We start from the raw sequence: 14,049 nt of genomic DNA, 5'->3' as shown, positions 1-14,049 counted from the left end.
GCTCCGTTTTCTTTTAATTAAATATAAATTTCAAAAAGGTAATCAAAAACAATTTCAAGTCATCGCTTATACATAATGATTTTCTCTTAATTTTAACTAATGACCAATAATTCGTTAAGGTTTAATTATGATTTATGTGTCATCAAATTATATATATTTTTTGTATCATATTTACATTTTGTCCAACTCTGGTTTAGGATAGGCTCGATATAAATAGATAATTAACCCTCCCAGGAAGGCCATTGACCGATATGATAGATATTAATTTAGGGCTTGGAAGTTGATGACTGCATTTTTTTTTTGAATTGATGAAAATTTGTCTACGTAGCACACAAATTCCTTTCCCAATAATTAAAAAGAGATTCCGTAACTTCTATTTTTAGGTTATTTTATGAATTGGAGTATAGATTTTTAAAGCAATTTAAGTCATATTTTTAGCTCCACAGAAAAACATTGAATCGTAGTTAGATACCTACAATATATCTATTATCACTTACATTTTATCATTTATCTCTTATCACTAATCTCTTATCTATACTATCTTATCTCTGCCTGGAAATAAAAGTGATAATAACTTAAAACTACTGTTACACGGTTATCGATTTGATGTAAATTGTACTAAAGTTATTTCGCTAAAATATGTATAACGCTTAACGCCATTGGCAACAATATTTTATATCTATTCAACATTATAAGTATTTCAGAATGGATAATAATATAAATAGTTAATCTCAAAGCTAAAATTCACCGACAAAAAAATTAGCCGTTGATGCTGTAATACTACGAACAAAATTCTGATATAGTTTGGAAAACGCATAACCTGAAAAATTTGCTATGGTCATCAATGAACATTTAATTGTAAGTTTTAATCCGATATATATAATAAATTCTAAATTTATATTAACATTGCTAATTTTTTTTTTTTAATCTTGTTATAATAGGTAGTTACTAGCTGTTATTGGTTGGTATTGTCTGAGTTCCATTATGTAATTACCAAAACTTTGGGCAAAAAAAAAATAAATTTTACAATGTTTAGCAATGACAGTTGACCGTCTACAGAGTTTTTTCTATAACGACCGTACTTACCGAATTATGTTATTTTTTGGCACTACCTACGTTGGAGTATAATTGCAGTTTATGAGTGTGTTTACTAAAAAAAATGCCACTATAATAAACACGTGGTAAATGTTTTTACTAGTAAAAAAATTATAGCTCAAACTTTTACGGGCATGTCCCAATTTAATAACTACTCTAGAACAGACAGACAAAACAGAGTTCAACAGTAATCCAGTAATATTATGATTAAATAAGATTGATAGATGTGTTACACTAATATAAAGTTGTTTAAAGCTTTTATTTAGCTTAACGTCTTTTATAGTATACTTTGATCGATAATGTTAGTGTTGTTAAACTGTACTTAATTTTTAACTGGCGTCTGGCAACACTAAGTCGTGTAAAAAAAAAATTATAATCTTAATGACACCTGGTTCAAAAACTCTATAGGGCCAATCATGAGTCACACCCTATTTGATGTCGGCGCCATTTTATTTATGGATTCGTTAAACTTTTAATGGGTGTTTGTGCAATCAGGCATAAGTAGGTAGTTATAATAATAATGTTATGAATACCATTAACTTTTCAATGACATATATTTTTCCTATATACCAACAGTATTCACCTACGTTAAAAAACATACTTTTATACTTGACGAATGTGACAAGTAACATTATTTACTTTATTAGGTTGTAATAACAATTTAACTACTGTTGAGTTCATATGTAAACTATTATATTATACGTATTATGTAAAATATGCACCGACCTAAAACTACGAATAGGTATCACATTTTTAAATATATTTTTGTCTTGTTACAAAACAAAAGTGCATACACTATTAAGTTGTTTACCCGAATCTCTTGATACTTTTTGGATTAATTTTGGCACATACACATTGCACCACACAAAGGTCGTCAGATACAGATATAGAAATATATGTAGATAACGAAATTATTTAAGTTAGTTATTTGGTAATTAGTTGTGTTCAAAATTAAATATATGTACTAACATTTTCCGAATCACCCCGAAGCTGTTGTTATTAAATCTTGTAGTCCCGTTTGTTAACATGGATATGTTATTGGGCCGGATACAAGAAATTCCATGTCGCCATTTTCGCGTGATAAGAGATAAGCGATAAGGTATAAAAGATTAGTTATGTGATAAGAGATACCATATCCATGACTCAATGTTTTTTCCTGGAACGGAGAAAATAACTAGATTCTTTCTTTTTTTTTTTAACTAATTACAATAATATGCAGGTTGTAGAGAACCGATAAGTATATGGATAGGAATATAATAAATTATATATGAATAAGTATATGGTTAAATATCAATTTTGTAACACAACAATTTCAACACCGACATCATAATTATTTGAATAATGTGACCTTGAAAGTGTTTGAATTTTGGTATAAACTGGATTTATGAAATTTAGGCGTGTGTGTGCGCGTGCACTGGATAACGATTAACACAATATATGGCGCGAATATATGGGGTTGAATACAACCTATACAATACTTATGCATATAAATATGCGTTGACCGTTTACAATACTATACGGCGGAGAAGTTTGTCATTTATCATTAGCTGTTCAATTCGGTGTTTCGTTGCAGTGTACTACTGTGCTTAGGCTATTTTTGCCGTCTGCTCTCTTCGGTCGTCCAAACACCGTGCCTTTTAATTTCCCATGGGCAAACACGGCGGCAGAACGCATTACACAAATGCGCGGAAATTGCATAAGCGCCTCGCTTAAAACCGGGACGCGGCGCTACCTTCCCCTGCCGGCCCCGGACGACTACTTGGCTTCCCCCCGTCGCCCTCGGGGTACCAACCGTATCAAACGGTTCAGATAATATAAAATAGGATTCAGCCGTGTCTCGTTGTCTGTACTCGGCATTCAATGCACACCGAATAAAATATATATATATATATATATATATATATAATAAAGTTTCCTATTAATTTTCCAATACTATTGCTGCCATTGATGGCCGACTCGACTCCACGTAAAACGTTCTCAAACATTGGTACAACCGCGAATAATAATAATAATGATGGCGTGTAGACTTTCTTGATTTTTAACCGTTGGAGAATTATTTGAAATATAATATATATTAGGGTGGTCCTTAAAAAGTGGATTTTCGAATTTTAACCTCGACGCCTCCCCAAAAAGTTTCTAAATGCAATAAAATTAAGATCAACAAAAAAAAAATTGAAAAATATTAATTTTAACCCGTTGAAGTTTAAATGGGATTTAACATTGGGTTTCGACACTTGTACACAAATCAACGCATAACTTTTTTCCTAATTTTTAGTTCGAGCTGAAATTTGGATGATTTTATAGTTTGTAGTCTGCTGAACACGTACACCGTGCCCAAAAGTTCCTATCTGTCAAAATTGATGCCAGAAAATGAAAATTTAACAAAATATAGGCGTTTCTTTGGTACTTTTTTAGCTAATTTTCAAACAGAAGTGAACACAATGAGATGGGATTGTTTTACGTTTTATATTAAAGACTATAATTTCTACTTAAAAATGTAGAAGACAGCCCGATTGCTAGGTGATGCCCAGAGACAATGGCGGGGATGGCAATTGGCAGATGACGTTATGTAATGATAACAGTACTGTCAAACGTTTTCGTTTTACATTATTTGACAAATATCGCACGCTATACTGGTGCATTTAAAACATAATAAATTGTGTCTTGTGTAGCAATAATAATAGTGTCTATTAGCGTTTATTTATTAACAAATGATTTGTCTAGCGTTGAAATGTGTTCTCTTCGTTGAAATATCTGAAAATATTTTCCGAATTTAAGACATTTTACGAAAGCAGCATAACCGTGCTCGTTTATTTTGTCATAATATAATACACCAATGTGTGTATTGTGTTTGCTACACGTTTCAGGTGGTACACATAATAAGGAGCAAAATTTATCTGATTGCAGCCTGTCAACAAAAGGCGGCCGGAACACTCAAGTTGTGAATAGGGATGAAACGAGAAAAATGTAATGCGTCCAAAATGCACGGTATGTTGCCCAGATATTCTTGGAGTTTACATACATACAGACATGGAAAAAGTGGCAAAGGATAAGAGGACAGTGTTCAAATCCCAAGACTTGTCGTTGGCGGAGAAACTTTTGTACATAAATCAAGCGAAATGCATTTAGGCTCGCTACAAAGTTTATAATTAGTGTACCTACAACGTATACCGAATTAAGCATCACAGTGAATGTACAGTCCTAAAGGAAAACCCCTCCCATGAGACCATAGATGTTCGGTCATCTTAATACATGATAAGATTTCCAATCCAGTAGACAATATATTTATGTTCAACTTTATTCATGTTATATACAATCACACTTCAGTGTCCCTAAATCGGCATTCGATTTCATATAAAAAACCAAAAGTAAATTATTTTTACAACCATTTTTATTTAATAGATAAAATAAAAAATAAAAAACCCTTTAGACTTGAATATATTGTTATAGTTCTTTTCAAAACAAGTTATGTAACTAATTATTTGTCCATTTGACTTGGGGTCTGCTATGACATTGTCATTAAATCATTTAACTTGTACCTTGATGTAACCTAACCTAACCTAAACTAACTTCATTTTCGAAAACTTCTTACGAGATAGTAACTTGTTTTCTTTTCTTGTAGGAGTGAATCCTGTTTATGTGTTTTTACTTTCTTTATTACACCATAATGACGGTCTCGTTATTTTTACATTATAAAAATTATGAAAAAAACATTGCTGTCGATAATAATTGGAACTGTAGTGTTTATTACACCGAGACCTTCCAGTTGTTACATAAGTACCAATTAAGGACCCAGCTAGGTAAATACCTATTGTTATTTTGTCTTACATAACATATAATAGAAAAATGCTAATATATTTCTATTTTCATTGACCAGGGATAAAGCACTGTATGTTTCTGGAGAATAAGAAAATATTTTATTTTACACAAAACTAACTCTGTCACGGCCAATTGTCGGTATTTTTCAACAAAAAAAAGAGCTCACAGTGAGGGTTCTTAAGTGCTTTAATTTTATGGACGGTTATTTTTGCATTACTCAATTTTGTCTTTATTAACTATAGCGTATGACCAAAAAACTTATGTGAATAGAAAAGTAGTTTTGAATGACTGTTCTTTTGAAAATAATTGTAATATTTCTTCTATAACTGTACTTGAAAAAAGGTATGGTGGCTATAAATTAGGCGTTTATATTCTTTTATATCCGGTTTCGGTGTACTCCATTGAACATTTGAAAACTTTTTATTGCCAAAACTTTTACAAAAGTATAGTAGGTACTATTCCGTTATTTATCGCAAATATATATGTATATATTTTTTTTTAAGACATTTAAACAAGATGTTTTGACATTCGGTACTGTATGAAATAATATAATGGGAATAAAGCATACAATTATACCGTTATACATAAAAATAACGAATGTATAATATCATTAGAAGTATAATTAAAATAAACATATTATATTAGATTGGCGCTTGTTGTGGATTTGATGAAATAATGATGGGGACAACTCCTAAATTTGTTTATAATAGTTTTTAAGAAAAAGCCGTTAGAATGATTGCATAACACTTATCTAATAAATCTTGGGTATTCCTCATTTCTTTGTAAAATAATGATAGTAACTAATAATAATGTATTTCTAAAAAATGAATCTTAAAAATGGAAACGTCGCTAGTAGTTCTAAAAATACAAGAGGATTTAGCTGGCAATATAAGTTAGACATATTATTACTATTGTTATGAAAATAATAACGAAAACTAAAATGTTTGAGATAAAAAAAATGTTTTTTCCAAAAATCTGATTTTAACTCCCCCCCCCCGTTAAATTATGATTCCATCAGCCTGTTTGACCAGCTATTGTTAAATATACTCTTAACACCATGTTAGTTAACAATTCATTTAAATTTAACATCTGGTTTAAAAAAATAGGTTTCACCTTAACATTATTATTGTTAAATTATATTTGTTAAGTTAACAAACCGTTAGTTGGGTTACCAATGCGGTTACCTCGATTCCAACGTTCTCATTGGTTATTAAAATATGTGATAACAGATAAGTGATTGTATTATTTAATTTGTCAGTTTGTTATTATTTGGCATTTTGTTTTACTTTCTTTTAACGTTTCGATTCATATAAATAATTTATATATAATTTTTTTAACACATTGTTTAGATAGTCTATACTTTTCTAAAAATAGTTTGTCATGGTTGTGATAAGAATTATTTCCATTGTTATACTCAAGAGTCAGGACAGGCAAGACATAATAATATTATCTAGATTACAACAATTTCTGAACTTTAATACTATAAATATTATATTATATAAGTACTACAATATCCATTTTAACATGCCGGTTAACTTTTTGACCAACTGATTTCGGCTGATTAACTTAACAATCGTTTTAACAACGTGTTAAGGCTAACAAATGTCGATGAAACCCAATTTTCACTAACTAATTGTATAATTAACAATAAGTAGAATCCTTAACAAATGTCGGTGAAATCGGCTGAATATACATATAGTAATAATGTTATTAAAGTGTGCCAGTACTGTTTCCGGCCAGGAACTAAACGATTGACACGGCGACGGTCCGGCTAACGTTGATCACGCGCACCGCCCTTACACGGTAGTACGGGGACGAGCATACTTAGCGGCCGGCAACTTTAGTCTGTCTCCGGACACGTGCGGTAACGGTTCCTCGTTCCCCCCGTAGTTCCCCTGTTAATATTTTTCGGCTTAGGCATACGCGATGACCGGTGAAATTTCCATGACAGCCGCCACGGTGTTTGTACTGGCTGCCAAAATATTGGCCATGTCACTCGGTAAGTACTTTGATGTTATAATATTATTTCCTGTAGAAGTATAAGTACTCGTATTTACTTCCAGACAACATGCCTCTACACTAGTATTTATTAAGGCGCGTTGTTTAGGCAATTTTTCACTAAAATTTAACATTTTTAAACGTACCTATTATTACCACTGGAAAGAAGGATCTATAATTGTTTTTAATTTTATAACGCATACAGGATCTATTTTTGTACAAAAAAATAATTATATTTTCTACTCTAACTAAAACATACCTAAAAAAAACTATTTATTTATTTATTTGACTATTTTTAACTGATTATTTCAATGTAAAAAACTGCAATTTTTAAGATGAAATAAATCATTTTAAAATATTATGCCACGATCGATGCCTTGGAAATGTTATGAAGAATTTAAATAATTTTTTAAAACTTAAATCTGAGTACTCTTATAAACAGTAGGTATGTTTGATGTAGAATGAGTTGAAAAGCTAAATAATGTTTCTAAAATCATCTATAAACAATTTTGCTACACTTGATCAATTTTGTTTGTTAATTTTTTTTTTTTAATTAAAAATCGATTACCTACAAAATTTGTTACAATCAAAAATAATATTTTCTTTCTTTGTGTCCACAAAAAAAGTCTATTAAAATAAAAAATCCCTAAAATTTCAAATCCTAACTTTACTCTAAGTACTATTGTTCGTGCAATTTTTTTTTAATTTTATTAGAGCGGAAAATTTTAATTTTTTATTTAAAAATTCTTACTTGAAAGCTAATCAATGTTTTTTGAATTTTTAATTCTCAAAGCTGAAATATTACACTTTAAAATCACAAACTAGATATTTCGAACAGACTATTTTCAAAACTGATAAAATAGTTAGTAAAAACCTTAAACAATAATTAAAAAACACTGCGAATTTCAGTGAGGAAAAAGTAGAACTTGAGAGGTGACAAGTCTCTGGAAATAATATTATAACTTTATGTGATAAAATCACAATAAAGATAGTATTGTAATTGTAACCATGATAATATATGTATGTAATCTAAAAAATTTACTAATGACCTTGTTGTCGAAATTTAAAAATTACATTTATGTAATTCATTTTTTTTTTATCAGTTTTGAGGTGGAAAAGGGGAAATTTTTCAACATAATATGGTTAAATATACATTCTCAGCTGCATATCAAAGTTGAAATATATGTCTGTTTATAAAAAGAATAAATAATAATAATCGTCTGTTATTATAATAAATCATCGGTTTGAACGATACAAACTAAATATGAATAACTGTGCATGATCGGGTAAATAAAATATATATAGTAACCATAATATACAACTATGTGCCATGGTGTGTTAATAATTGGCTGTCTGTCATCCAGGAACTTGAAAAATAAATTTAATTCGGATAAAAAACAATATTTATTCAGCGTACTATACTCCCAATGTTTTTTATACTCAAAAACAGTTTCTTAGTTTTTATTATACATATTTTGTAGAAGTAATATTTTTATAGGTATTCCATTAATGAGTAATTTAAATTCGTATTATACAAAATAATAATCACATTGAACGCCATTAATACGGTTTGAATAATAAAAATATATTTTTTTTTTATTCTATAGGCAACGTTTTCATTATTATTCATTGAAATATTTATGAATAAAATTAATATCCGGTGACTTACCGTAGGAAACTATTAAAATCAAAAATGGAACTTCCTAAAGATTTATAACCTGATTTATTAAAATTACTAAACATAACATAACGGTTTTTAACAACTACAAGTGACGTTACGATTATTATTTTTCAATTAACGCTTAATTCTTCTAATTATTTAAATAGCACCAATATGTATTCAAAATTAAATAATAATTATATTATATTTATGATTAAATTTGACTATAAGATATGTTAAGTAGATTGTTTTCATTTTCCCATCCAATCCACTTAAAAATACTACATTTCCTTTTTTTTTTAAAAAAAAAATCGAAAGAAAGGATTGAAAATAAAAAGACAATTTAATATAAAGCGTCGTACACATCTTTATGACAAATCGTATATTATGTACATATTACCAAGAGCTTATGGCGTCACCATTAAATGTGATGTTAAAATATTTGCTAGCTAGCAAAAATGTAGAAGATTTCTTATTATTTATTTTTTTTTTACTTATTATTATTTCTACAGTAGCCGTAAAATTTAGATACGTACATAGTACTAAAAAAAAGTTTTTGCTATTATGAATAGTAACTTTTTATTGTATGGTGTAACTATTGACCTTCTGCCTTAGATGTTTCAAGAAAAATATTACAATTATATGTTTTATGTAATTACAGACTTGGTATTATATTATAGACTATAAAATAACCGTTCAACAATTGGAATAAAGGTTAATTGTTATAATATACATGTGTAATGTACAATTATTGAATATTGAAATTAAATAAATTGACAATCGCTTTTGAAAGACCACCTTTTAAATCGACTGAATGGTTTTTAAAACGAAATTTTCATATAAAATCTGTTGTACCGTTTATTTTTGGTATAATCGCATTTGTAGTGACAACAATTTTGGTTGGCAATTCCGCCAAAAAAAACTGTGATCATTGATCAATTTCGATAGCCGCATAAAACATTGTCAAGTGAGATTAAGTGACATAACTTTGCTATTGTCGTTAGGGTGAAGATTTAGCTTCCATGCAAAGCTGAGAAGGTATTATCATTTTCTTTTTAAACAATCAGTAAAGCAATAGGTACAATTATTTGTTTATACGACGATAACTGTCATTTTTGAGTTACGTTTATAGCTAAAAAATAATATTTCATTGCATCCAACACCGTGTGGACGACTGGTTATGTTTATTTTGAGTAAAAACTAACACATGCATAATGTATGAGACTATTTGTTTTAATAATAATTGCAAAATTACCTTAGCTGTATACTCATAAAATAATAATAAGCATATTTAGTTTTGGCAAAAAAAAAAATGATTAAGAATATAATAACGTTTAAAAGTTCACTCGTGAAAAAATAAATAAATACAAATTTTAAAAGGCTTAAAAGTAATAAATTATCGCCGTGTAGCTTTTTTTTACATCGAGAAGTTTTTTTTTTTTTGGCTTTGTCTGACAATGTTTTCAAAGCGTTACTCTTGGTCAGGAGGGGTCTTTACTCTTTAATGTGCACATAAATATTTATTCATAAACGTCCTGTATAGCTACCGGGGCTTTTGTTAAACAGGCTCCAAAGCAAAATATCCGATGGTTTTGATACTTTAATGCTTCCTAAAGAAGTAATAATGTTTTATATTAATAAGAATCATAATATATTTTATTATCGAGGTGTGTTTTCTATGTTCATTAAGCAGCATTTTGCACTAAAAAAAAAAGCAGACCGTGCCTAAGAACTTCGAAAATTTTTCTTCGTACTTAATAACAAATAGTTTAAACTGAAAATATTTATCAATAATAATATTACGCATAAACAATTGAGGGTAAAATACACTATTAGCAGCCCTCCAGCGCATAGTAATATTTGAATTTAGTACTCAACTTACAGACAAAGTAAACATAGTCATAAACCTAACCTAACCTAAGCTAGCCTAGCCCTTAAAAGTTAACGCCCTTGGTCACATAAAATAAATAAGTTTTTTTAAGAGGTTTAACGACAAGTACTGCATTATACGATTTTTACAAACTATTAAAAAAATACTTTAAATTTATCGTTTGTATTTGTTAACTATAAAACTATTAATTGTGTGCCTTAGTATAATCCAATTCTGCATTGTTACCTCAGTTGAAAAGCATGTGTCCGTTTCTCGTTGATCTTGTATAGATAAATAAGCCCACATTTATTAAAATCCGGGTTTCTTTTTTAAATGGATAGCCATGCAATCGTTACCTTAAAAAATTCTAGCAGTAATAGGTAATCAGCTAATGTAGTCATATTATTCATATTGGTAACTTTATACTTTCCAGGTATGTGTTCGAATTTCTGTCTTCCAAGTATATTAACAATGTTTTTCTCTCCACCTAAACTTAACCTAACCGCAAGTGTGTTCCTTTAAAAACACGGGTACGCTTTTTCGCTCGCGTGGATTGTTATTTACATATTATAAAATACAACGTAATAGAAAAAGTTTTAATCAGACGTTTTAAAAGTAATTTTTAAATGAACTTTGTATTATTTATGCCGTCACATAATTCATTGCAAACGAGTTAGTTAGGAAATAACGAATGAAACTATAAAGCAGCAAGAAGAAAAAAACTTTCAAACGGTTTATGCATTGGGCCGGAACAACGTAAAACACACTCGCGTTGGCGTTATTCGCTTTGTATATAATATGTGCTCAGGTGTTGTTGTGTACAAAGAAAATAATCTTGAACGGATAAGATTACCACGGTAGGTGTATAAGTAACCCCTCCATTGAAGTGGCCAAATTAGACGGATCGGTAACGACCAAAACAGTTTTCAATTATTATTTTTAGTCTTCACGACAAACGCGGCCTCCTGGACAAATTGCTGCATTTTTGTGTTGTGTGTACAATAGGGGAAATGATCATTTTTTTTTCTCCTCGAGACACATAAATTTCAACAATCGACGGGGTTATTATACCGGGCGGCAAGGGTCGGGGAAAGTGCCTAGGAAAGGGACAAAAATGAGAAAATTGGTACTAAAACGACACGGGCGCTGCTCTTGAGATAGTAAATAAGTTTCTACTTTTCTCCAACGGATTTGTTCCCGGGCAAACGTACCTACCGAAGAAAAGCACTAAACCCCAAAAAGGGAAAAAAACAACCACCCTCCCCTACCCCCGATCCCTGCATCGTAAAATCCGGCGAACCTGCTAAGATGTGTGTGTGTGTGTGTTTTTATTTTGTTAACAAACATTTTTCCCAAGTCAAGTCATCTTGGGCTATTGTCGCTGGCTGACACGTGTGTTTTTTATACGTATAATCATAATACACGACAGATACAATATAATATGGTTCTCCCCCAAAAGCCCATAAAAGCATCTGTCGACCTTGTCAGCGCTCTTCTAAAAATAATCACTTTCTAAACGCGTTTACACGGTTTAATAAGTCGCCTTACTGATCGCGAGACAAAAAAGGATTTTTTCGTTTTTTGATTAAGAAAATTTTACCAAAAATGTTGACCGGTTAAGTTAACCAGTTTTGAACCAATATTTTTAAAGTTATAAGAGTTTAAAAGTTAAGAAGTGCTTGCAAATAAAAATAGGTAATATACTACACTCCACCTTTCCTCTTGCCCTAAACTTAAAAATTGAATAACTTCAAAAATAGTTTTCCAAATCTGGCTAGGTTAGGTCACATAATATATTATTGAGTGGCCTGTGATAAAAAAAATCACCCTGTATTAAGTAAACACTAATAGTCCAACGCTCAAAATGAATACTGAAAGGTAAAAAGGTATCATTATTTAAATTTCCCCCAATTATTCCTCCGTTTGCTTAATTTCCTAAAGTTTTAATTACAGTTAAGTACACGGGTTTTTCTTTAATATCGTCAAACACTATCTCGTTTCAAATCCAAAAAGCCATTTTAATTTGACATTTTATGCCTATTACACGAATTTTTCAACAAGATAAAAAGTGTAGTTGTTTTGTGTTCTTAAAAAAAATTACACAAGTGTTGTCCGAATTTCTTTGTATTTAACAAGACACTTGTTTGGTCTAAAATGGCATTTTGAAGGTGAAACATGACGTTTTTCGTTTAAAAAAAAAAGTTTGTAGGTTTTAATTGTCGCCTTTTCCATTTTGCTCGTTAGGAACATTTATTAATTATCAAAATTGATCGGTAGACTGGTACTGGAACGGTGGCAATTGACTTTTGACTTACCAGGCGGCAAGTGCCCATCTATTACTGTATATATTGCGTTGAGACTTGAGAGCAGCTAAAGTAAATTAGAAAAGGAAAGCAACGGATCCGGCCAGTGCCCGTCACGGTTTGTGGGGCAAACGTCGCGGTCGACATGAGCTTTACGATTATAATAGTCTATTCCCTTGCTGGATTGGGCCCTGCTCTTTCCACCTAGCCACCATTATTGCTTACTTATTGCCCCAAGGAAGTCAAAAGCGTACTTACTATATACTCGTGTCGTAATTACGACCTAGGTAAAGCGCTGTTTCCGCGTGTTTATCCTTCACCGGTCACCCCCACAACCCTTGGCGTGTAAAGCAAGAATGGAAACTACAAAATGCAATCCGAAAAAATATAATTGGCCTGTCCAATAAATCCCATAGTATAGGTACACGCCTCTGAAGTCAGAATAACATAACACTGTCTATAAAATCCACATTTACAGTGTTTTTTTTATTGTAATAATAACAGTTTTTTAATCTGACGATGCTTTTAGCATAAATACAAACAACTATAACATCATCAATATGCGTTGCTGTCTGAGTCATCGAGACGATTTTTTGTTTGCTAGTGAACAATTCCAAAAAAAAAAAAGAAGGATTTATACATAATGATCATATAGGCGATATAAATGCAGATTATATTTAATGCTGCATATAGCTGCAATAAGTTGAACCATCGACGGTTGCAAATTTTGTAATTTAAAAGTTAAAATACAGAAAATTCGGTTAATAACTAAATATCAAATATCGAATAACTAAAAATCGAATATTCAACAAATACTGCATGATATTTACATATTGTACACACTATAATTTACATCATTCCTGTAATTTGTTTAACCAAAGTGTTTTATTATTATTATCTATACAATTATGTATAATAGTAAATTGTATGTATTTCAATTCGATTCCATGACTCGACTATTTCTAACTGATGATTATTACATAATACTATTTTTTAAATATTCTATTAGGTTTACTTCTGTTGTCAGGAAACAAACAACACAAATATTCAAGCAATTTCGTTGTACACTTATAGTCGAACGAATTAAATTTATTTCCTGCGACATCTGCAAACAATGTTCTTATAGGTACTACTATAAAACCTACTGAAGCAGTAAACCCTGTACATACATTTCTAAGATGGTAACAATAGTGTTTATTAAATATTTTCTCATTTTTTTTTATACATATTGTCTGCGAGCATATATGAAAACGTGCATTAACTTAAAATAATACATGCCAAAAAGATAATTTACAACAGTGCAA

The 14,049-nt window shown here is 30.4% G+C and overlaps 1 protein-coding gene across 1 annotated transcript in view; it reads left to right on the top strand.

Moving 5' to 3' along the window:
* The first annotated feature begins 6,771 nt into the window (after nt 1-6,771).
* The window catches only part of LOC126846560 (lachesin-like), an 83,368-nt gene continuing 76,090 nt past the window's right edge, over nt 6,772-14,049 (top strand). Inside the window, exon 1 of the mRNA XM_050586132.1 lies at nt 6,772-6,913. Coding sequence (XP_050442089.1) covers nt 6,841-6,913 — 73 coding nt within the window. The 5' untranslated portion in view covers nt 6,772-6,840. The remainder of the gene's footprint in view (nt 6,914-14,049) is intronic.

This window comes from Adelges cooleyi, unplaced genomic scaffold (genome assembly GCF_023614345.1).
Source record: "Adelges cooleyi isolate 19-005CV unplaced genomic scaffold, UGA_ACOO_1.1 ACOO_flye_CR_arks_rails_tigmint_CR_PRNA_9, whole genome shotgun sequence".
NCBI classification, from domain to species: domain Eukaryota; kingdom Metazoa; phylum Arthropoda; class Insecta; order Hemiptera; family Adelgidae; genus Adelges; species Adelges cooleyi.
This window is presented reverse-complemented; position numbering and strand designations above follow the sequence as displayed.